The 25,443-nt window shown below is 36.4% G+C and overlaps 2 protein-coding genes across 4 annotated transcripts in view; both read left to right on the top strand.

Annotated features, from left to right (window-relative positions):
- Positions 1 to 2,034: 2,034 nt before the first annotated feature.
- Positions 2,035 to 5,860, top strand: LOC121419720 (integumentary mucin A.1-like). Its single transcript, XM_041614178.1, has 2 exons — positions 2,035 to 2,104; positions 4,938 to 5,860. Exons 1-2 carry the CDS (start codon positions 2,035 to 2,037, stop codon positions 5,858 to 5,860), a joined length of 993 nt encoding a protein of 330 aa, XP_041470112.1.
- A 3,062-nt stretch (positions 5,861 to 8,922) lies between these two features.
- The window catches only part of LOC121420481 (SID1 transmembrane family member 1-like), a 35,289-nt gene continuing 18,768 nt past the window's right edge, over positions 8,923 to 25,443 (top strand). For all 3 annotated transcript variants that reach the window (XM_041615133.1, XM_041615134.1, XM_041615131.1), the window contains exons 1-3: positions 8,923 to 9,198; positions 24,089 to 24,210; positions 25,061 to 25,216. In XM_041615133.1, coding sequence (XP_041471067.1) covers positions 9,028 to 9,198; positions 24,089 to 24,210; positions 25,061 to 25,216 — 449 coding nt within the window. In that variant the 5' untranslated portion in view covers positions 8,923 to 9,027. The remainder of the gene's footprint in view (positions 9,199 to 24,088; positions 24,211 to 25,060; positions 25,217 to 25,443) is intronic.

Raw genomic sequence — 25,443 nt, 5'->3', positions numbered from 1 at the left:
GCCATTAATGCTATGTCATCATGAATACAATTTAAAAAAATAATAATTTTTCAATCCATATTTCGTTCGGTAAGTGCTTGCGCAACGTTATACGAAATATAGCTATCGTGAAACCGGGCCCCCGTAAAAATGATGAATCTGAATCAGAAGCCGCAAATCTGTCAGATCGATTTCCAGTCGTGGATCAGTCGAGAGCCCGGGCAATGAGCGCAGACTCGTAATCGGCATTTCGAAATGAAACAAACTTTTCGCAACAAATCTCTCCAGCATCCGTTTCTCGCTTATCGGTTTATCATCATAAAATGGTTTTTGCCTTGAAAACTCAACAGATGCCTGTATATTTTAAGAAAATAATTACATTAATGAAATAAAACAAGATTCATGCCGCAGTTGTTCGAGTAAAACCAGAAAGAGCATACGTTTATTACATCGTATCTTTAAGCATTTTGCAAGATGTAGGCAGTGTTACCTTATTTCGCAAAAGTTTTGACAAGGTTGAGAAAGTTTCGCAAAATGTTCTTTTGAGTACTTGCTGACTTCCTCGGAGATTGCAATTTCGTTACAATCCACGAGCAAAATAATCAAGGATGTGTAAATAGGACCAGATTATCAAAAGGTAAGAAATTACAAAATGTGTTTGATTTCATTATTCAATTTTTGTATGGTGGTTAGATTTTTAGTCTCAGTATTTTCTGAATATTTACTTTATGTAGGTATCCATTTATTTAAAACATTAAACATGCATGTTAAGTTTAAAAGGGGGGGGGGAATAAAGGCAAATATGCAGCATTGTGATTTTATTAACACAAATATCGCAATTAATCATTTCATTTTGTTATTAAAAGCAAGGGTTTAAATAATTCTCCATTACTATTTATCTGTCCGTTGTTACGTTGTCTTTCACTTGTTAATTCAACAGAATTAATTTCTGATGTAAAGTGATGACAAAGCTTGAATCAGCTTCTCTACGATTTTGTGTGCACGTAATCGAATGATGACAGTGGTTACTTCATAATCCCTTTATATACCACTAATCTCGCAAATCATTCTGATTACTGGTTCTAGCTAAACCTCACCAAAAGTAGGCCCGCAATAACCAAAATTAATTAATAAAATCTATGGAATACAACACAGTAAAGGTGTCGATCCTATTGTTGGAAGTATATTTTTTTATTTGTTCACTCTTTTCCACATTCATTTTTAATTTTCCCTCACCCCCCCCCCCCCCCGTTTGCCCCCCCCCCCTTCTCTCTCCAACAATCCCGCCAACCATCTACTTGTTTTATGTCCAAAAAGCTCTTTAATTTAATTGCGGTCTTCTGTCATTTTCTCGAACTGGATATCTTTTATTTACTTTTTAATAGGCGAATTCAGTAGCTGATTAATTGTTATTCTTTCCATTTTATCTCTGATTTGATTTGATTTCATTCTTTTCATTATTTTGTTTCTTTATCCTAGCTCTTCTTTTCCTTCTACTCCCATCCTCGCATTTCATTTGAAACATTTTAAAGCGTATCATAATTTCCCCATGTGTTGTTATGATTATTCAAATGTAAACGTTTGATTCATTCGATTCATTTATTTATTCAAACATCAAAAGGATGAAGACAGTACAATAATTTTATACAGTATTAACCATGTTAACAAAGTATCAGAAAAAAAAAACAAATAGATGGTTCGGAGACCCCGTAAAAGTGATGCTTATTAAAGGGGTCACCACGATGGATTAATACATTATAAATAACAAGTGTGAAGAAAAACAATTTAAAACAATTGGTCGTGACTTTATGCAAATAAGTGAAATAATAAATAAAGGAAACATTATTCATAGTGATCTATTTCCAGATAACCTACTTGCATATTTGTACCCTAGTCCTTTTTGGAAAAGCTTTTTTAGAAAACGATATTAAGATGTAAAGAGTATTAAGAAGAAGATACTGATACAGAACATTAAATTTTCTTTGGAAAGTAAATGTTATGCCTTTAATTATTGATTATGATCTCTATTTTGTCAGAGTTTCCTATTTTCCATAGATGAACCTTGGATATATGATCTCCATCTTACTGCATTTATCATCTCTGTTACACAATGAATCAGCGGATGGTAAGTTTCCTCTTCCCTTTTTTTTTTAATTTTCCTTTTCTCCGTTTCCTATTCACTTTTAGTTTTCTTCTCCCCCCCCCCCTCCTCTTAGTCATCGTTCTTTTCTTCTTGTTTGTTCTTCTTCTTTTATTTTTATTTCTTCTTCTTCTTCTTATTTTTCTTCCTTGTCTTCCTTTTAATAGTCACCGTTCTTTTCTTCTCAGTTGTTTGTTGTTGTTCTTCTTCTTTTCTTCTTTTTCTACTTCTTCTTCCTCCTCTTCTTATTCTTTTTCTTCTTATTATTATTTTTCTCCTTCTTCTTCTTCTTCTTCTTCTTCTTCCTCTTCGACCCCTTCCTTTAATTTGAAAACTATTTTTTCAGTTTCATGCTATTATTGTTATTTAAATATTTAACATTTTTGCCATTGTGCAATTGACTGTTATTATTTTCTTTTCGTGTTTTTTCCTTCAGTTTAAACACAAAAGATAAGTAATAAGTGTCGGAACATTTCTCCCAAAGTTCTATACGAAACATGTGTTTCACTGAGAACAAATGGTATATTCTTAAATTGGGGATTTCTTACTTTTGGGCTGTAAATTGTGTTAGATGAGTAAATAAACCTCTCATCAATATTACTAATTAATCTTTCATTAATTGCTATATCATTGTGAAACATGTCAAGTATATACAGAACAAATTTGCATCGTTACAGACTTCACCATGTTTGCATTCAAGCTAACAAATATCGGCTGTAATGAATTTATTCAATTTGGCCAACATTGAATGCAATCTCTAAAAAAAAAATCCAGAAAAAAAATGAGAACAGTGCCTCACGATGTGACCTTCACGAATCAACGCATTAAAGGAGTCAATGTTCATCTCCATGAGCCTTCCCATAATCCTATGCTAATGAGCTTCCGTTTTGCCGCTCTTACTATATAGTCTAATTTTCTGAAAGTTCTCGAATGTTTTATTTGCCATAAATTTGCTTGACTTGAAATAATGGAAAATAAAGGTGGCAATATAGTGTAAATTACATCGAAATCGGACATAAAGAAGACGAACGTTCTTTTTTTCTTATATTCCCACATTTTGTATTTTTTAAATTGAACAATTTTGTATAAGTTATGCAAATGTTGCACTTGTGATCAAACTATATTAATTGTAATCTAATTTGCGAAATAAGATAGAATCATACAGAGTATTATGAAATACCTGGTCATAATGAAAATTAAAGGAATAAAAAAAAACAGACTGAAGACTTTTCTTTAAAAAACAAAGCTTTTACGCTAAAGTAAATTTTATTTTCTCATTCACTATTCATAGTGATAGATAAAGTTATTTCTGCGATCACACTTAAAGGGGAAGTTCACCCTGAAGAAAACTTTGTTGTAAAAATAGCAGAAAAAATATTGAAAAATATTGGTGAAGGTTTGAGGAAAATCCGTTAAAGAGTAAGAAAGTTATTAGAGTTCAAAGTTTTGGATTTGTGACGTCATAAACGAGCAGCTGCCCAATGTGTTATGTAATATGAAATGCATGAATTTCGAATTCTGTATGGTTCCTGATGACTTAATTTTGTTTTCTATTCGTGATCGGGTGTGAAGTAATTTGTCTATTGATATACAAAAGGTACCGTGAAAACCATTTTCAATTTTATGAGAAAATGACATTTCATTGATTTTTTACCATTCGCTATGTAGGAATGCTGCTCGCATATGACGTCACAAATCAAATAATTGAAATTCTAATTACTTTTTAATTATTTGGTGAATTTTTCTCAAGCCTTCGGCAATATTTTTTATTATTTTTTCTGCTATTTTTACAATAAACTTTTTGTCAGGGTGAACTTCCCCTATCAGACTTAAAACTGATCTTTATTAACTTTTATCATCTTATATGTAATGGTTTGCAATAATGAACTAAAAAAAAACAAAGCAAAACTGCTCATGCTTTTAGAATTAATCGTCCCACAATCGTTCAAAAGATAAAATTGTTGGGATGTGGAGTGTTTCATGAAGCACATCCAAAAGTGATTTCCACTAATATGTTTACCCTAAACCAAGGAGCTCCTTGCCTAAACCAATCAGACAGCAGGATTTCAGTAGCTTATAACAAATAGTCAATTAAAGTCACCGACTATATGTTTCATGAAATGTTCCCTCGCCTGAGCATTTGTTTGTGAGCCAAAACCACAAAATTAGATTTGGGAAAGCTGAGCTGAGGGGCGAAACGGTACGGGGCCGCTAGAACTAAAAATAAATGTTGGCCAAAATTTCTAACGTGTTGGCTCACGCGGGGAAAATTGATTAAGATCCCTTGCAAATGAAATAATTTTCTATGCATCAATCATCTTCAGCCATACTTTAAACAATTAGTCTGAGCCATGTCTTTAAAAAAATCGTGTGTGTTAAAGGAATTCATGAATGATAATAAGTATTTAGTATAATATAAGCTTTTAAGCTTTTCATTCGAATTAATAATATTTTCTTCAGTTCTTGCTTTTGCTTGCCATGCCTTGCCCTTCTTTCTTTCTTTCTTTCTTTCTTTCTTTCTCTCTCTCTCTCTCTCTCTCCCTTCCTTCCTTCTTTCTTTCTTTCGACTAATTACAATTTCCAACTTGAACAGACTTTAACAATCATGACAATGATGAAATCGGGAGAGGAAGTATAAAAAGACAGAACTAGACAAAATAAAACATCTTGATAATTATACAGTACTATTAACCTTTGTTGAATTTCTCATATGTAAGGTTTGTTTGCTTTGCCTGTGTTTTGTATTATCGGAATCAACTCAACATAATGGGACTTTTCTTTTTTAAATATCTGTATTTCTTTTGTTTATTTTTCAAAGCTCATCCAGCTGAACGCAGGATCGGATCTCTCTTCTCTGACTTGGCCCTCATCGGTGGTAGGAGATATCAGAAACGATCGGGAAGCAAGAGTGGTAGCAGCAGCGGTGGAAGCAGTATTGGAAGCAGAAGTGGTGGCAACAGTGGTAGCAGAAGTGAGAGCAATGATTCATCCGACGAGCGTTTCAGAAAGACATATCCCTCGGCAACTCTTCCTACCACAACAGTGACAACACTTCCCAGAACCATGCCACCAAGCGTTACATCAGCTCGCACGGCGGCGACAACTCCGCTGCCACCACCACCACCAACACCACTAGAAACGACGGTGACACCCTCTATGACGCCTACAGTTCGAGTTGAAACTACGGAGCCAGCCACTTCGACGACAGCCACTCCTTCGACGCAGAAAGCAACGGCAACTCCCATCACATCCAGCTCTCCAACCACACCTACCACTCCCACTACACCAACCACTTCAAAGACAATTACAACAGCTACAACGCCTACAATCCCAACCACTCCTACAACTACTACCATCCCAACCACTCCTACAACTACTACCATCCCAACGACCCCTACGACGCCAACGACATCAACTACCCCTACGACTACTATGCCAACAACAACGACGACGCCAACTACTCCTAAAACACCTACTACTACCACGACACCTACGACTCCTACCACCCCTACAACACCGACGACACCTACGACTACTACCACACCAACTACTCCTACAACTCCTACGACACCAACAACCCCTACAACACCGACGACACCTACGACTCCTACAACACCTGCTACTACGACGACACCTACGACCCCTACGACACAAACTACCCCTTCGACTCCTACCACACCTACCACTCCACCAAGTACTACCATGTGTATACGTCGAGGAGATATCTGCCCAGGAGAGTGATACTAAATGGGGGGATAATTGGAGCAAATTAAGAAAAAACACTGAAAAGTTTAATCTCATAAAGAACAAAGAAATCTGTGACCAAATGCTGGAAGGGGTATGATTTTAGCTTTTCAAGGCTCGGAAACTATTTTTCATTATCCGAACAACACACTGCTTCCATTCATTGGAGCTAATAATGCATGTAGGAATTTTGCATGCGTAGCATTGTTAAACATAGCTCACATATTTGCACTGCAAGAACTCCAGTGTTGATTTAACACCAGGCCGGAATCTATATCTGTCCATACCAGACATGCCAGAGAAGTGTTACACAACACCAGTTTGGTTTTGGTCTAACACCAGATATGTGTTTATACAACACGAATTAGTATTAAAAGAGCATCAGTTTGATTCCAACCTCGTGTTATTTCAACACTTTTCTGATGTGGACAGATATAGATTCTGGGCTGGTGTTAAATCAACACCGGAGTTTTTGCAGTGTGGACCTAAATTGGCCAATTTTATTGCTGCTATAATATTGTAAGCTGTACGCCTGCTTAAACCCCCTCGTGCGAATTGTTAGACAAACCTGATCGAGAAAGTTTACCAATTTTTTTGTTTGTATTTATGAGCTTTTTGAGCTTTCGTCAATCACCTGGAATTTATTTCTAAAATATATATGTCGCAGATATCAATTATAGAAGCAGAATTTCATGAACATAATTATTAACAATTGAAAAAGACAATCGCCAAAGTAAAAGACGTTTTATTGTAAACCGCCCGCCCTTGTGCTTTGCCCCCCCCCCTTTTTTTACATGTTAAGCAGCTGAAGTAATATCCTAGTAAATGCATGTATGACTTTCTGATATATTTTTGGGAGTAATATTGAATTAATAATAAATATGTGAATATTAAAATATGCATATTTATTATTGTTTAAGCTCATTCGTATGTATGTTTGTGTACCTGCGTGAATGTTAGTAGAAAAATTGTTTCTGTAAAATTTAAATCGTATTTATTTCTTGACAAGCTATTATTGTATGTCATTTGGCTTCTGTCACACAAATGATAAAATAACAAGCGTAAGAAACTGTTAATATCAAACAACCGGTTTGTTAATATTCTCTTCATATAACGCTGAATTAAAAAAAAAGCAGCTTGCATTTTGCAAAGCATGTTAATATTATTGCCTTCATTTAACGCTGAATAAAAAAAAAATGCTTTTTCAACGCTGAATTGGAAATAAAAAGCAATGAATCATGTTTACTTACATTGTTTTTAATCGTCTTTCAATTGTGGGAATTCGTTTCTATTCATTTGTTTTTTTATAAGCGTATAAGCGTTAGGATTGAGTAGATTGTGAATATTTGAGCTCTTTATGAGGGGATAGAGAGAAGAGGAGGCAGAGAGATAGAGGGAGATAGGAAATAGACAAATACGTATGTAGATAGATGGATAGATAAACAGACGGACAGATAGACAGACGGACAGACAGACAGACAGACAGACAAATAGATAGATAGATAGATAGAGTGATAGATAGAGTGATAGAGAGGGAGAAAGGGGGTAGAGAGATTAAACGACAATGAGAAAAAGGAAATAAAGAAGGAAATTTTCAAAAAGGTGAAAGAAATTGGATTTCCTTTCCTTAAAATGGAGATGATAGGAGAAAGGTGAATACGTGGAAGAAGGGAGAGCGTGAAAGAAAGGAAATCATGAAAAATGACAGAAAGTGATTCATGAGGAAGAAAATAATTTGACAAATAATAAGAAAATTTGATAAAGTGTGGAAAAAAGGGAGTGAGAGTAAAATATCAGAAAGAGAGGCAGCGTAGCTCAGTCGGTTAGAGCGCATGTTTCGGATAAGATCGTAGATCTCAACGTGAGGGGTTCGAGTCCCGCTCATGCCGAAACGCGTCTAAAATCTGATGCTATAGCGTTGTGTGTTATCGTGCCTCACCACTGTATTCAGTGCAGGTGTGAATGCAGTTGGAAAACACTCCGTCCATCGGAAAGGACGCAAATGTTGGTCCCGTGTATAGGAGAGTCACAACCTATGCACGTTAAAACCAATACACTATTCGTCAAAGAGTAGGGTGTTCACCCGGTGTATTGCACCTGCCGGTCCCGGTAAGTCAAGTCAATCTTGACGTTCATATGCCATAATAATCAATATAATGATTGTGGGCATTAACGGAAAGACAAGACAGAGAAGTTAGTAATGAAAGTGAAATGAAATAGATCAACCCCAGCAAATAGGTACGAAATAGAGTGGGGGTGAATCAATGTGTTGATTGAAACTCTGTGTGCAACAGAGCCAAAGGTTGGAAAACAAATTATAAATTTTGAAAAATAACTGTATGCTTTTGATTACTCGTCCAGGAAATACAGTGACTGGTAAAATCAAGATTTAATAAATGGGCGGGGGGCTGAAACTGAATTCATTGTTTAGCGCTGTTTACAAGCTGAAAGGGGAGTAACGAACAAAATGTCGAGCCAAAAAGTTAGTGGGCCTGTGTATAAAATTGCTAAAACATAATTTTCCACATAAAAAAAAACCTGTTAAAAATAAACAAACGTCTTTACCTACCAATCATGCCAAATACGTAAAACTTTTGGCATTGGGATCCGTCCATGATTAAACATTTCTATTGGTAAATGTTTTATTATCTAAGGTTTATAACAAAACGACCGGTATCTCCTCATCTTTTTCTTCCTCCGCTGATCCTGGAGATCTAGAGCTGGTTGCTGTATTGTTGCATAAATAATTATAAGAGCACAAATCACTTCCTCAGACTAGAATAGGTATCGGTGATACAATACAATTACACATTCAAGAGAGAGAAGAGAGAAAGGAGGTACGAAAGATGTGGATCTTGTGCGGGAAGAGTAACAGTTTATTGGTCAGCTTGTCTTGCATGGAAGAAGATAGTTTTGGATAGACAGGTAATAGTACCTTCATAGTACCTTCATCATACCTTCCACCCAGGTTTTGTTTACATGATTTTAGGGATTTCCCCCTCATTTCCTTTGATTTGGCGATAGAGGGCGTTTTACCGAATCGGGGAAAAAATCGACTGTCCACAACATTCACATGATCAACCGAGCAGCTGTCGCAAGTTTGTTGTAAAAAACAAACACAAAACATACATTGTAAACTCAATCACAAAGCGGAGACGAGTCCGATGATGGATATTTTCAGAATCTTCATATACTTCGGCTTCATTCTGAATGTAGGTCCCCTGTTTTGCAGTGCCACGAGTCCGGGAATCGAAGCGGTTTTCAACAAAACTTACTCGGGAAAGGTATCGGAAGGGAACGATATGCTGTACACGTTCACACACAACACGTCCGTGGTACGTATGCAACCCGATTGATGTCTAAATGATGATAATGTTCTTGCGATGCCCGGGGGGGGGGGGGGGGGGGGCTTGGAGCGGGCTTATTGTAAAAGGGAGGGTCCTCGGAACAGGCTTCGGAACTACAAATTTTTGTCATGTTTTGTAAAAGTTTTACAAAAACGTTAAACGGCATGAACGGGTCCTTGGATTCGGAAGGAAAGGGTCGCCTAGTACTACTACTGGCTACAGAGTAAGTGCGTATACATGCATCCCTCGCCCTCGGCTCTACGCTACGGAACGTGCATGCAGCTAGCCTGGCGGCACGGGCGCCGGGTGCACCAGTCGTGCCAGTGCATTATACACCCCCCTGGGTAGCGATGTAACTTACATGTACCGTAAGGGCACTAATATTCAACCCGTTTGGAGAGTTTCCTCAAAATATATCTGTATATAGGAATATAAAATTTACCTGACTTTCAGACCCGCCTTATTTCCAAGAGCAATTGCTGGTCATTCCTTTTCTGTTATTTTTTCTTCAACCCGTAGACTGTGTGCACAGGCGATCGAATATACGGCGATGGTTTTTCGCACTAGTATTCAATCCGTCGGCACTAGTATTCAACCTAGCGATGAAAGAAGGCCCTGTCTCTCAATCTACCCTTGTCCCATCCGACTATGGACTAGACCATTTGAGATGAGACCAAACACGGAAATAATCAAAGCCAGAGACTTACATAGATCTAGATCTAATTTATACCTTTATACCTTTATACCTTTATACCGCATCTACTGGAAAAATACAGTTGTGTCTGCAGTCAAGTTTCCAGGTCTATCTTGTACTGTACGTTGTCTTCCTAGCTTGGATAAATCGCTATCTGTGCTATTTGTCCTTTGCTGTGCCAATGCAGTGACTAGTACTAATCCCATGCATGAGCATAATGCCATGCAGACCAAAACTTGTCTAGTTATTGTTTTGAAGTGATTGACTGTTGATGCTGTGACTACTTCAGCAGGCAAAGAATTCCAGTCGCTCACCGCTCTAACACTGAAGGTGTTTTGCCTCACGCTCAACCTACTCCTTTTCAGAAAAAGCTTGTAAGGATGACCACGGGTTGCTTGAGTGGAAGCTGATGTGAAGAACAGGTCTCTATTCACATCATCAATGCCGTGGATTATCTTATAGACTTGAATCATGTCACCTCTTCGTAGTCTGTACTTGATGGAAGGTAATTTCATTGCACGTAGCCTTCTGCCATAGTCCATTTCCTTCAGGGTTGGTACTAGCTTGGTTGCTCGTCGCTGGACTTTCTCAATAGCCTTCAGGTCAGAGGTATATCTTGGGTACCATATCCCATTTGCATATTCCAGAATTGGTCTCACAAGTGACTTGTATAACCTCTTGATGTTGTCTTTGTCTCTATGCACAAAGGTTCGTCGAATCGTAGCAAGCACACGGTTTGCTTTCAAGACTGCACTGGCTACTTGGGAGTGGAATTTCAGTTGAGAGTCCATGATGACTCCCAAGTCTCTTTCCTCTGAAACTTCCTCCAGCATATCTCCATCTAGATGATACTGATGATGGGAATTTTGATGACCAAGATGGAGGTATCTGCACTTTGCTGTATTGAACTGAAGCTGCCACTTCTTGGACCACTTAGCTAAGTTGTCTAAGTCAGCTTGCAGCCTGTCACAGTCCTCCTCCATTCTGATCTCTCTGAACAGTTTGGTGTCATCAGCATATATCTTTACGATACTGCTAACTACCTCCGGCAGATCATTGATGAACACAACAAAGACCATCGGTCCGAGAACTAGGGACAGTGATTTTCCGTTTCAAAAAATGGCCTTTTCCGTTTCAGAAAATCACAAATTCCGTTTCAGCACGTCAGAAAACGGAAATTCCGTTTCCCCATAGACGTTGTACACACGGAAAAGTGACAATTCCGTTTACACATTGAATAGCAAAATCAAAGCGCATACACTCGCACTGGCCAAAATTTGTATCTGCTACTGTACCAACAACACAATAGAATCCGTTCTAATCGGATATATGCGGGTGTAAATAATATTTTTACAAAGACATTTAGCATGCATACATCCTCACCTCTCACATCATTAGCATTATTTCACGGTGAAATGATTTTTCATCGATAATTTGGGTTTTTTTTTGACATCGTTATCATCAGTCAACGGCTTTTGCCGATCCGCCATCTTGGATTTTAAGACCACGATATCGTGCTGTTACATCTTCAAACGTAGAGGGCAGCAACACACGACCGTTCATAGTTGGAACGATCTTTGGTACAGTGCAGTGAAGCCCAACCCGGCCGGCAGGCCGGGTACGGGCGTGGGGTACTGTACAATCGAGTGTGCTGATGTCGGGTGCAGTCATGATTTGTGAATTGTCATGATTGTAGCGAAGTGAGATCGTGTTTTCTGGGGTTTTGTGGCCATTTAATATTCTCATTTTGTTGTGATTTTGGAGTAATTTCTGTTGCTATTCTGTGTATTTTGAGGGAAAATGCGTTTTCCGTGATTTTCCGTTTGAAATGCCACTTTCCGTTTCAAAAAGCATTTTCCGTGAATTCCGTCCGTTTTCCGCGATCGCGGAAAATCACTGTCCCTAGAGAACACTACCTTGAGGCACGCCACTTCTAACAGGTAACCATTGTGATGATTTTCCATTGATGACAACTCTCTGCCTGCGGTGAGTCAAGAAACTATAAAGCCATTTCTCCAGACTACCTGCTATACCATAAGATCTTAGCTTGCTCATTAGTCGTTCATGTGGCACAGAGTCGAAAGCCTTACAAAAGTCAAGGTAGATGGCATCGATTTCACATCCTTTATCAAGAGAGGCAGTCCACAATTCCATGACCTCTAGCAGTTGCGTAATACAAGACCTTCCTGGAAGAAATCCATGTTGTGCATCACACAATAAATCATTCTGAATTAGTTGCTTGAGGATGGCGTCACGCACAACAGATTCCATCACCTTGCTGATAACTGAGGTCAGGCTTATTGGTCTGTAGTTTTCCACTGCATCCTTCTTTCCTTTCTTGTGAATAGGTGTGATGTTAGCATCTTTCCATGATTGTGGAAGACATCCTTCTTTCAAGGACAATCTAAACCATTTTAAGATTCGCTATCTATCCTCACTAGGTTGAATACTAGTGCCATTCAGTGCAAAAGGCCATCGCCGCATAATTTGATCCTCCACGCACACAGTCAACAGATTGATAATGAAAATACAGACAACAGACTACCCTGGAAATAACAAATGTATGAAATTAAGATAAATTCCCTATTTCTAAATATTTGGGGGAATATGTCAAAATCTTTGAATCATGCCGGGTTGAATACTGGTGCCCATGTATACGGTATGTAAAGAGATGATAAATGTAATATTCAGGTCACTGTATTTGGAATGGGAATCACCTTTTCAAAATTTTGATTCTTGTTGACCTAAACTTTTGACAAAAATGAATGAGAATCTGCAAAAATCTTAAGTTCTACCCCACCCAATCAAGGATTCATTACATGCCGCCACGCACAGAAAAGTCAAGCAATAGAAGTCGTGTGTTGTGGACACCAGAACTAGAAGTGAGATCCTAGCACCCATGACCCACTAGTTAGAAATCCACTGCCAGGCGCTGTTCATGGTGCGAGGCTAGTATACCTAATAGTACCTTGCAATACATGTGAATGGTTCAACCCTGAAGGAGGCAGATGTATTGTAACCTTAAGAAGAAGAAGAGAAATTGAGATGACATGCATCGTTTCTTTTCCTCCTAGAAAAATATATGTTATGAATGTCAACGTTGACGGTTTTAAAAGCCCTTTAAAATCCACTCAAGGGTTCATTACATGCCAGCGCGCACAGAAAAATCAAGCCATAGAAATCGTGCGTTGTGGACACCAGAAGTAAGATCGCAGCACGCGCGACCCACTAGTTAGAAATCCACTGCTAAAGTGCCAAATGCGGTTCATGGTGCGAGGTTAGTACTTAGTATACTAACCTCGCAATACATGTGAGTGTTTAAAATCTAGATCATGCATTCCTTTGAAAGAGAGTCAGCATCATGTTAAAATGAAGCTAGATGGGACTTATAGTACAGTGCCGGCTGCACAGAAGGGTTGTTAGCCTATCACATCGCCTGGTATATATTTGGTTCCCAAGACCCTGTGTTTTACCAACTGGTGGTCAGTTCCTTAGATGTCCATTTCAGGGTTTTGTGAGGCACACCCCCATCAAAATAATTTCACTGCCCCCCCAGGTTTTGATCCCCTGGGCCAAATTATATACGTACGGTAGCAGACTATGCTCTAAACAGCCCTACAGGGTCTATACTGTATTTACTAAACTCAGTGTAAAATCTTATGTGATGATCAATGTACATAAATGTATAAATTAGGCCCTCTTGTGTAGAAATGAAGTGACTGTGCTAGCCTCGATAGGCCCTTCCTCGCCAAAATTTAGATCTACATGTACATCTATATTTTGTTCTTGTTTGTTGATGTCGGGTATAACACTTACACCTGTTCGGTGATAAATTTAATTTATTGTCTTGATAATGATAGAATTGACAATTTTTGACACCATAATTAATTACTTTTTATGATTATTTTGATGTGTACATTGCATTATGCACATTCTGTTTGCTCTATTTTCTAGAACTACTAGACCTAGGTACATACATGTACAGGTAATGGTCAGAGCTGCTGCAAGCATAGCCTATAATCTAGACCTAGGCTGCAGTTATAAGCCAGTTCGTAGTTACTTTCTGCGCATGATCAAAAGATTCTACGCATGATCAGAGGAATGTCATTTGTACGAAAGTGACATGGTGGTTTAAAATCTAATGAGATAAGCACCAACTTTGATGTCTTGCTTATTCATATATTCAAGATTTTGAATTGTCGTTTTCATTTACATCCACGAAAAAACAACAATGCTTCCACGAACGACTGGTATTTCACAGTTTGTCAAGTACATTGTACAACATGCTATGATATGCATTCAAAGTAGGAAATAAAAATGCAACAAATACCTTTATAAAGTGTTCATTGGTGTGCACCTAGTCTATTCAATTTCTTCATCCTGATATGTAAGGCAAGCTTACGTAATATCTTGCTTTGAAATCTGCCTATCATAATGAAAGAAATGAAAGGTCATTTGACCAAAATTGTCCATGAAGTAACTACGAACTGGTCTATTGTCTTTGCTGTTGAGCTGAACGCAAGCGATACATCTGATCTGGCAAAGACTACGCATTGTGGCTGCATTACACCCCTGTCTGCCCATTGAATACGGTATTCATCTCGTCATTTGACGTGTTGTGGTACTACATGTGCAATGTATGTTGTGGTATTATGCCCCCGCCACCAACCCCCTCCCCCCGCTGCCTACAGCCATGCAACAAGAAAAAGACAAATTCTTAGTATCATATTGAATGTGTTCATAATACAAGGTAGAGTCATTGCTGTATTTTTTCTGTCACTCAAAGCAATATGATAATTTGCCAGTGAAGGTTCTCTGTAAATAGCGAAAACAAACAAATTGTCTTTAAAAAGTAAAATTAGAAACTTAGATTTAATGTGTATCAGAGTATTAAAATTAAAGTACAGTCCTTCTTTGTAACTTTCAACATTTTGTAGAATTAAGATGAGATACAAAAGTTTATTTGACACCTACGTTCTAATCCTGGTGAATGTGCGCAGCCAAATTGTTCTGTTTGCAACCAATGAAGATACAGTACCAGAGCTGCCAAGTAGTACTGATTTTCAGTATTTAGTACTGAAAAGTGAGAAAAATACTGATAGTTTAATGTAAAATACTGATTTCTAAAGTTTCAGCTTTATGTGTTGTCCTATAGTACAGTGTATTTTTTTTTTAAATACAGATTTCCTCACCGAAATACTGATTTTCAACTTTAAAAATACTGAAATGTTCTTTTTCAGGTTGGCAGCTCTGCAGTAAATACAGAATGCATCAACACTTTGCAGCGTAATTGCGACCAAACAGACAGAAAGAATATGGCTGCGAACACGTACTGGGGTCATAATGGTTCAGGGCAATAAATCAAGCAAGAATAATAATAATAGTCATTTGAAGAAAAATTTATCTTGATATTAAAAAGGAAATGTCGGCCCATCAAGCTTGGATCTATGACGGTATTGAATTTCTTATGTACATGTATTTCTTTAAAATTGCACTGGTACAGTCTTTAATACTTGTAGTACTTTTAAAGGTTATAAAAGATTGCACTATTGTGTTCATTCCATGCTTGAGTGAATCCTGAACTTCAAACCTTGTTTTCTCCTAAAAATAGCTCTCTGGTGAATGTCTTTCACTGTACATGCACATTCAATTATCAAGAACTTGTGTTGGTTATTGTTATTCATTTTTGACAAATTATATGTGATTGTAACAGGCATACATGTAGGGTGTGCTCTTACAAACTGAAAAAACCCATAAAAAAAACATTTCACATGACTTATTGTTGGGTTTTGAGGCAGCAAGACGATGCATGTACTGTGTGGTGCTATTGTGTTCTTACTTATTCCGAAATAGGATTTTATTCATTATCCTCATTTATGAAAAAAATTGAACCCCAACATACATGTAGGTAAAGACATCAAATGAATGTCAAAGTTCCACAAAATGGTAAATTTATGCAAAAATGTGTAATTTTCTACTACATGTATTTTCCACTATCCATATGGTCTAATTGCCAATTCGTCCACTCACCATTTCGTCTCATAACCAATTGGTCTACTAGCCATTTTTTTATAGTCCATATACCATTTGGTCTAATTAGTATCATTTGGTCTAATTGGAATCAGTGTTTATTGTGCAAAATGAATGAAAATGAAAAGGATCGGTCACAGACGGAATGGTGATTAGACAAAATGATGATTGGACCAAATGGTTTTTGGACCAAATGAATGATGATGGACGGAATGGCATTAGACTAAATGAAAGTAGACCATGTGGTGAGTGGACGAGTTGGCAGTAGACGAATTGGCAATTTTCCCTTTGAATACATGACAGTGTTCTAGTCTATAGCTGTGTACTTTCACTCTTATAGTATCTAAACCAGTACCACTTGAAATCAACATAAAGCTGTTTGTTTAATAATTAACATCCAGTTGCTATTATGATTTTTAAATCACCACAAGGGAATTAGAAGTCACAGTTTTGAATACATTGTGTTTGACTGAGTGCTCTATTCAGTACACATGCTCGAAATCCTTTCGCTTTCATTCTAACCAATTCATTTATACCAGTATACATCACTTCAAGTAATTTAAAGGGGAAGTTCACCCTGAAGAAAACTTTGTTGTAAAAATCGCCGAAAAAATAATAAAAAATATTGGTGAAGGTTTGAGGAAAATCCGTTAAAGAGTAAGAAAGTTATTAGAGTTCAAAGTTTTTTATTTGTGACGTCATAAACGAGCAGCTGCCCCATGTGTTATGTAATATAAAATGCATGAATTTCAAATTTTGTATGGTTCCTGATGACTTAATTTTGTTTTCTATTCATGATTGGGTGTGAAATGATTTGTCTATTGATATACAAAAGGTACAGAGAAAACCATTTTCAATTTTCTGAGAAAATGACATTTCATTGACTTTTTACCATTCACTATGTAGGAATGCTGCTCGCATATGACGTCACAAATCAAATAATTGAAATTCTAATAACTTTTTAATTATTTGATGAATTTTTCTCAAACCTTCGGCAATATTTTTTATTATTTTTTCTGCTATTTTTACAATAAACTTTTTGTCAGGGTGAACTTCCCCTTTAAAGCTAGTACATGTAGCTCATCTAGTGTTTGGTTTTGAAATTACTAGAAATTAACTCACCAAAGGGTAAAGTCAATACAGATTTGATCAGATTTTGATAGCGCTCAGTAATTGTTCAATCCTTCTTCAGTCACTCTCACTCTAAAAGCATCTAAAACTGTTCTACCAGCGGGCCCTGCTATTATTACCCTGGATTTAGCTGAGCTTCCTAGGCGCTCAAGCATTCAAGGAATTTCTTCCTACTGGGTACCCATTCACCTCACCTGGGTTGAGCCCCTACAGAAATTTAAGCGTGCCGCTTGCTAGTAATTAGCATGCGACTAGCAGGGCGCTCGCTTAATAAGCGAGTGCATGCTAGCGAACAGTCCCTGCTCGCTAAAAGATCGCTTAACTATTACTCTGCACGCATATTACACGCTTATTAAGCTAGCCACATGCTAGTTACTAGCATGCCGCAAGCTTGCGCAAGCTAGTCGCACGCTTCCCGCAAGCTTGGAAATTTCTGTAGGGGAGTGCAGCACAGTGCGGATGAGTTTCTTGCTGAAGGAAATTACGCCATGGCTGGGATTCGAACCCAAGACCCTCTTAGTCCAGGATAGAAGAGGTGTTACCTTGTTTTTTTTTACAATATTTTTTAATGGTTTCTTGTCAATTCGAGGGTGCTGATTACGAATCTGAATGATGCCACTCGTGTAACCTTGAGCATTTTCCGCAAATTGGCAAAATCCAATATGGCCGCCAAAATATGCAAATTACCCATAAAAATCCTAAAATTGTCCGCAAATTTGCTACGAAATGCATGAAATTGTGTGGCAGGAGTGAGATACTCTCTGAAAAATTAATTTTTGACAAAATATTTATTTTCCTCATATTCAAAATGGCCGCCAAAGTCCATTGTATACTCTATTAAGTACAATATAAAGAGGGAAAACTAGCTTTCGCAAAAGTGAGCACTAAACTGCAAAAAATGGCGATGTATGAACGAAGTGATATATGCAAATCATTATTACTAACGAGATATATCATTCATTATATCATAAATGGGAAGATTTCTGTATTTTGATATCTAAAATGGCCGCCACTGGCCCAAACAGAATTGCGTACAATCGCAATGGGGGCCAAAAAATTCACAAGAGTGATCACTAAATTGCATATTATTAAGATTACACGAGTGGAATACTGACTAAAAACATAACTGTTAACGAAATATATCATCAGTATGCCATGTATTGTGATGAATGTTGTATTTTGATTTTCAAAATGGCTGCCAAAGGCCCTAAAAGTATTATGCACACAATGAGAAAGAGGGGCAAAGAAATCACAAGAGTGATCACTAAAATGCATGTGATAAACTAATGGGACATTTAAAAACATATTTTCTAATGGAATATATCATTCAGGTTTAAAGTTTGTGTTAAATACTGTAGTTTTACTTTCAAACTGGCCGCCATAGACATTAACAGTATTATGCACAATGCAAAGTGGGAAACCAATATGAGCACCATAAATGCAAGTATGAGTGATCTATGAGTAGAATATTGTCCGAAAGCATAATTCATATTAAGAGATATCATTTATTCTGCCAGTTAGGTGATGAATACTGTTATTGGAAAGTCAAAATGGCCGATACAGGCCCTTATGATATTATGCACAATGTGAATGGGAACAAATTATTTCAACAGAATTTGGCTTTGCTTGGCCAAATGGTGATGTATGAGTGAAATATCGTCTGAAAACACGATTTATAACAAAATATATCATCTCTTATGTAATTTAGGTGATAAATACTGTATTTCAACATACAAAATGGCTGCCATATGCCCTTTTTGTGAAAATTATTTGTCTACACTCAAATTGTATATTATACGATAAGGGCCTATGGTGGCCATTTTCAATTTAAAAATGCAGTGTTTATCACCTTAAATACACGACATTATGATATATCTTGTTAGAAACCATGGTTTTAGACAACATTTCACCCTTGCATCAGAATTCACAATTATAGGCAATATTTAGAGTCAAACAAAGCCAAATTATGTCAAAATTATATGTCCAATGTTACAATGTACATAATACTTTTAGGACCTATGGCAGCCATTTTGGATTTCAAAGTACAGCATTTATTACCTCCACAACCAATATGTGATGTATTTAGTTAGAAATCATGTTTAAGACAATATTTCTATATTTCTATATCACAGTCATATGCATTTTATGAATCTCACTCTTGTGAAAATTAGTTTCTCCATTCGCATTGTACATAATAAATATAGGGATTATGGCGGCCATTTTGAATGTCAAAATACAGCATTTATCACATAAATGGCATATTAACAATGATGTTTTTAGTCAGTATTCCACTATTTTATCTTAATTATATGCATTTTAGTGCTCACTCTTGTCACTTTTTTTTGCCCCGGCCATTGCCCTTGTACATAATACTCTTTATGCCACTGGTCGCCATTTTGAATGTTGAAATACAGTATTTATCACCTAAATTACATAAGATATGATATACTGTATTTTGTTATAAATCATGTTTTCAGACGATATTTTACTCATACATCACCATCTCGCCGGCTCGGTGTAAAAATGGCAGAGGTAATAATGGCAGAGGTAAAAATGGCAGAGATAAAAATGGCAAATTGGTAGAGGTAATAATGGCAGAGGTAAAAATGGCAGAGGTAATAATGGCAGAGGTAAAAGTGGCAGAGGTAATAATGGCAGAGGTAAAATGGCAGAGGTCATAATGGGAGAGGTAAAAATGACAGCTCTAGGTAAAATATTGCCAGCCTCAAACCCCGATGCAATGAATTGTCAAAAAGCCCCCGCATACATGTACATTAATTAAATTAGAAGTGCATGTCACGGTTAGGCATTTCATCATATCCATTTCATCATATCATTATGTCTTTATCGGCCTAACAATGCTATTTACGAATTCGTTGGAAGTGTACCGTGAAGGCTTTTTAAAAAGAAATCAAACGACAAATATTTTTTCATTCAATTCATCAGGAGCAAAATGAAACTGCACTATTCTCATTCATCATTTTATAACATTACTTTTTGTCTAGCTGTTTTTTTTATGTCTAAAGTTTTGCCAGGTTTACCGTTACAAAAAGGAGGAAGAGTAGACATACGAGAGGTGGAGAGACAGAGAGGGTTAGGGGTGGGAAAAGAACATAGCGGGAAAAGCTTAGACCTTGAAATTGTCACGAATGATTGTGGTTGAATATTATGTCCTTATTTGTAATGTCGTCTGTACTATTCTTTTTAAATATTTGAATGACAATAAGCATGCGTTCCCAGGCTTGGCACTGAATATGTAACTGATTATGAAAATCAATAATCTTGACTGGTAAACCAATTTGGGGTCGATCGAGGGGGACCGTCTGGTTCAGATTCTTTGCATAAAAGAAGACCCTGAACCTTCTTTACCATTGCATCCAATATGATATAGACGGCTTGATGGTCATAACCCTTGGAAGCGGAAGTGCTGTTGGGTATTTTGTACACCATAAGCAGCACCCTCTTGGTAATTAGCTTGGTATGCTAAAAAAACATTGTTTATTATCTGATTGTTATTATTTTTGTTGTAATTCTTTTTCTGAGTCAAAAGAACTTCACTTAGTTGAAATAATTTTTAAAGTCATTTTCCCCCTTAAGTGCACATGCTCGTAATCCTTCTCTCACTTTCATTCTAACTCAAGCATGTACAGTACAACAATATACATCACTTGAAGTCATTTAAAGCTAGTAGTTCGTCAATTTACTCTTAATTAAACTCACCACAGGTCAAAGTCAATACAGATTTGATCAGATTTTGAAAGCGTTATCGTTCTATTCAGTAAAATTTGTTCAATCCTTCTTTAACTCTCATTCTCAAAGCATCTACCAGTATGCAAATTGAAATCCACATAATTTTCTTTTTAATCATAATGTGTATTATATTCAGTTTATTGATGATTTCTAATTAAAACTAACCACAAGAGAAAGATTTGGATACATTGTGTTCTAAGTGTTCTATTCAGTACAGATACTTGTACTAATCCTTCTTTCACTTTCTTTCTAACCGAATCATACAGTATAACACTATACTTAACACTTGAAGTCTTTTGAAGCCAGTCGATCGTTCATCTAATGTATATCTTATTAACATCTCAGGGCGATGGGCAGTGAAGTGTGCATTGATTGTCAGTCAAGCATGTAGGCTGTAATTTACTCTTAATTGAGACAAAGCCAGATTTCCTTCATTACTATACCCCGTTCACACCAGAGGAAAGTTAAAGGCTTGCTTGCTTTAATATTTGAATGTATGTTTTTTTATTGCCCTAGGGCTTTTCGTATTACATCCTGAATAAAAGTGTGCACATACATGTAACATGGTAAAGTAGCACTTTACACCATTAAACATTACGTGGACAGATGTAAAATGCAAAAATTATGTTGGAAACTTTAAGTTTCAATAAAACCACTCCACTCTCAAACAATAGCATTTCTGAAGAAAAAAAATTGTTCAATATTGACCCGGTTACGATCGCATTTAGTAATTGAAATCATATCTTTAAAGCACAGGGATGATGTTGAATGAGTGATTACAAGTTTGCATGGATTTATTTTCTAGTGTAAATGGCCCCTCCTCAGAAATGATCATAATTCATATTTCATTTATTTATAAACAGGAAATACAAACATATGTATCATGCTACACCATATGGAAACATTTTGAATCCGCCACCATAAGACAGTGAACTGATTATTTTTTTTGTGTGAATATTGTAGAGAATCCAGAATCAGGCGCATGCTTCAGATTTGAGAGGTTATGTTTTCCCTCGAAAGTACAGTATGTTTTGTTTTATACACTAACAAATTTTTAGATTTTTTATGTATGTTTTGTTTTATACACTAACAAATTTTTAGATTTTTCACGTGCATGTATGTTTTGTTTTATACACTAACAAATTTTTAGATTTTTTACGTACATGTATGTTTTGTTTTATACACTAACAAATTTTTAGATTTTTTATGTATGTTTTGTTTTATAGATGATAAATTTCTCTTGCATCATCTTGAACAGATCTGTTGTTAGTTATCCGCCAGGATGTGCTTGAATTTTGATTCTCTGCGCAGTATAAACACGAAGCATGACGTTGGTTTGGCGATGCTTTATCGAGACTTAACCATGCTGACGTTGGATTGACTATCATGCATTATAAACAGAATGTCTTGATTGTCTATCTTCTTACCACCTACTTCTCCTTGCTGCATAATTTATAAGGAAGGTTCATTTAAAGAGGCCTGATTGATCAGTGTTCTGTCCGATGCAAATGCAGCGAATGAATATTTCAGCTAGCTAGCCTTCTTCACTGAGTGAAGTTGTTTTTAACAAAGCTATTGATTTTGCTATTTAAAGGTCTTAAAGTGATTGGTTAACATTGGTTTGACTTTTTAAAAATCTGAGCTAGAAGGCCACACTTGTTACCTGTGTCTGTGAAATGTTACAAAAAATGAAGCCCAGAAAAAATTGTGTTCGAAAATGATTATTAAGTGCTTAAAAAATTGAAATATAAAGTTACCGGAAACACCATCTTAATTTCATCCCATACACATATGTGTACTAATTAGGCGTCTATAAGATGCCTATTTACAAAATCGGTGTTTGCCTTGTAGTTATAGCTTTGCATTCTCAATAATGGTTGTTTTCAGGGTTTAATAGTTCTAATACATGCACTTTTACACATGTTTCATCTTGGTTTGAGAATTTTTTAAATCGTCTGCTCACAAAGTAAAACAATACCTTTAAACATTTCGACACATTTAAAAAAAAATCATGCAGTGCACTTGATGTAGACCGACATATTACACCACAGTCACACAGAAGAAATCATTTTTATTTTTTATTATACAACTCCCAAGAATGTTCTGTAATCTGATTGGTCCAAATCGAATCACATGATATTCAGCGAATTGCACTATTGCATCCAAAATGCACTATCCTGCACTCTGACGTCATCCCAAAAGTACTATCCTGCACTCTGACGCCAGGGTGCAGGATAGTGCGATGTCTGGAATTATCTAGAATTTAGATAAAATATAGCATTTGGGGCAACTCAGTAACATGGGGAGTTGTATAAAACAAATAATGCACGCATTCTTGTGCATAGAGGACCTAAATAATGAACTCTGTGCTCGACTCGCCAAATGGATATACTGCACTTGGCTCTTCTCGCACATCATTCATTATTTGGCCCTGCATGCACGCGCTTACGTGCATTATTTGTATACTATCCGTATTTCATTTATTCATGAAATTGTCAGAATTAACAATACAATATAGTTGCCGATTTGAGGATCAACATGTAGAGTGATTTTGACTTTTCTATGAAAGCTGTACCTTTATGTACATTGACTTGTATTCTATTTTTTTCATATTGTAATTCAAGTTTCAATTTATTTTCCTTTTCAAATAATGACAGTAAACATAATACGATACCTGAATATACATTTGGATAGATTTAATTACGTATTACAAATTATAACTAACATGATAATGAAAAGAAGGGACTTATTTAAAAGCAGAGCTTTTTTTCTGCACCTATGACTGTTTGTAACAGAAATTTGGAGCAATGTATTAATGTTGTGGATCATCGTCTTTATGAGGGAAGCTATTCTGGACATAAATTGTAGTATTGGTATACGTACATGTAGATGATTAGAAGAAGCGTAGAGTAAATGTGATCATATAAGATTTTGATCATATGATAAGATTGTGATAATATGATAAGATAAACTAATTAGCATTTTGATAACACATGAAAAAAGAACTGTTCCTTCACAAATAAAATCAAATCTTGGATCGGCTAACACTAACACCAGGTGACGTAAATGGGTACCTGGCAGGAATTTATTCCTTGAAACGCAGTGCGCGTAACAGCTGCACTGCTAAAGCCAGGGTAATTATGCTGCATATACTGTAGAGCGCTTAGAGACTTCTGACAAAGTAAGTGTTAAGCGCTATATAAGCAAGTATAATTATTAAAATAAAATAGCCAAGCATTATATCTTTTCCAATTGTCTGTTGTATCTCATCAGGATGAAGCGATCCGTTTCCACTTCACGAGCGATGATGCGGTTCCAGAATTTCCTGTCCTCCTGGTGGTTAAACAAATGAGGAGTGTTCTGTCTTGGACTGTGCCTTATGTGTCTACTGATGGGTAAGATAAATGTTCCAATAGTCTTAAGCTTCACAGGCATTACACAAAGTGCAGGGTTACTCTTAACTCCTTGCACACTGAATTAATTTTTGGGGGATAATAATGACTTTGGGAGAATAATTGTTTCCAAGTTATTTTCTTTAATTTAAAATATCCATTTTGCACTATTGATGCTATCCAAGAACTACTGTATTGCCTTTTATTAGCTTATCTAATTTGAAAGTACATGTAGGGGAGAAAACTGATTATTTCGATTGTTGATTTTAATTGTACAAATGTGCAAAATTGCAACATCAATGCACAAAGGGTTAATAGCCAAAATTAAACAGAAATATAGTGATTTACAAGCAAAGTTCTTCTTTCCAAAGTACATCAATTTGGAATATCTTACCTGATGTTTGAGAATACATGTAAATGCTGCCAGATTCTTGTATTTTTTCTTTCATCTTTTCAATGAACTGGCCCTCTATGCTGTTTTATGTGTTTTTTTTCTCATTTGTTTGAAAATGTCTTTGCATTACCTTCTATTTCACTCTTACATGTACCGGTATGTGTTCTGAGATTTCTACCAACTACAGATATTTATGTGGTGCTACAATACACTGTTCTATTTCAAATATACGTATAGTGCAAGTCTAAAAATCAAACTTAATGGGTCGTTACAAAGAAGGTTCCATGGCGAATGAAAGCAGATAAAACTTAAAAAAAAATAATAATGCATTACACTTGCACTTGATATATGTTTGATTTGTAGTTAAATCTTCTTGCAACATCCCCAATGGATAGCTAACATAGTTTACTATCAGTTTAAAGCACATACATGTATGATGTCTTCATTCCCTGCCCGCAGCCAAAAGTATCGTTCCGTCAGCAAGACGCTGTGTCCTGATGCTTCTAACCGGAATACTAGCATGGAGGAAACTATCATCGTAGTTGTCAGCACATCATCGACCATTGACGTATCATTCACCCTCCTTGGGAACTTTGTCGCTGATTTCAATCTGCAGTAAGTTTGATTTCAAATTGGCAACGTTTTCTGTTCCTTATTCATCCTGGTAAAGTGCATGTTTTCTGAAATACCAGAAACAGAATAATATCGTGGAATACATGAAGAACAGAAGAATTTCATTGAAAAAAATATTTATTCAGGCAAAAAAATAGGAAAAAGATTTGGGCAGTTAAAATCATGAAATGAAAATCCACATACAGAATTGTACTTCAGTGAATATCTTT

This window comes from Lytechinus variegatus, chromosome 8, assembly GCF_018143015.1.
Source record: "Lytechinus variegatus isolate NC3 chromosome 8, Lvar_3.0, whole genome shotgun sequence".
In the NCBI taxonomy this organism is placed as follows: domain Eukaryota; kingdom Metazoa; phylum Echinodermata; class Echinoidea; order Temnopleuroida; family Toxopneustidae; genus Lytechinus; species Lytechinus variegatus.
This window is presented reverse-complemented; position numbering and strand designations above follow the sequence as displayed.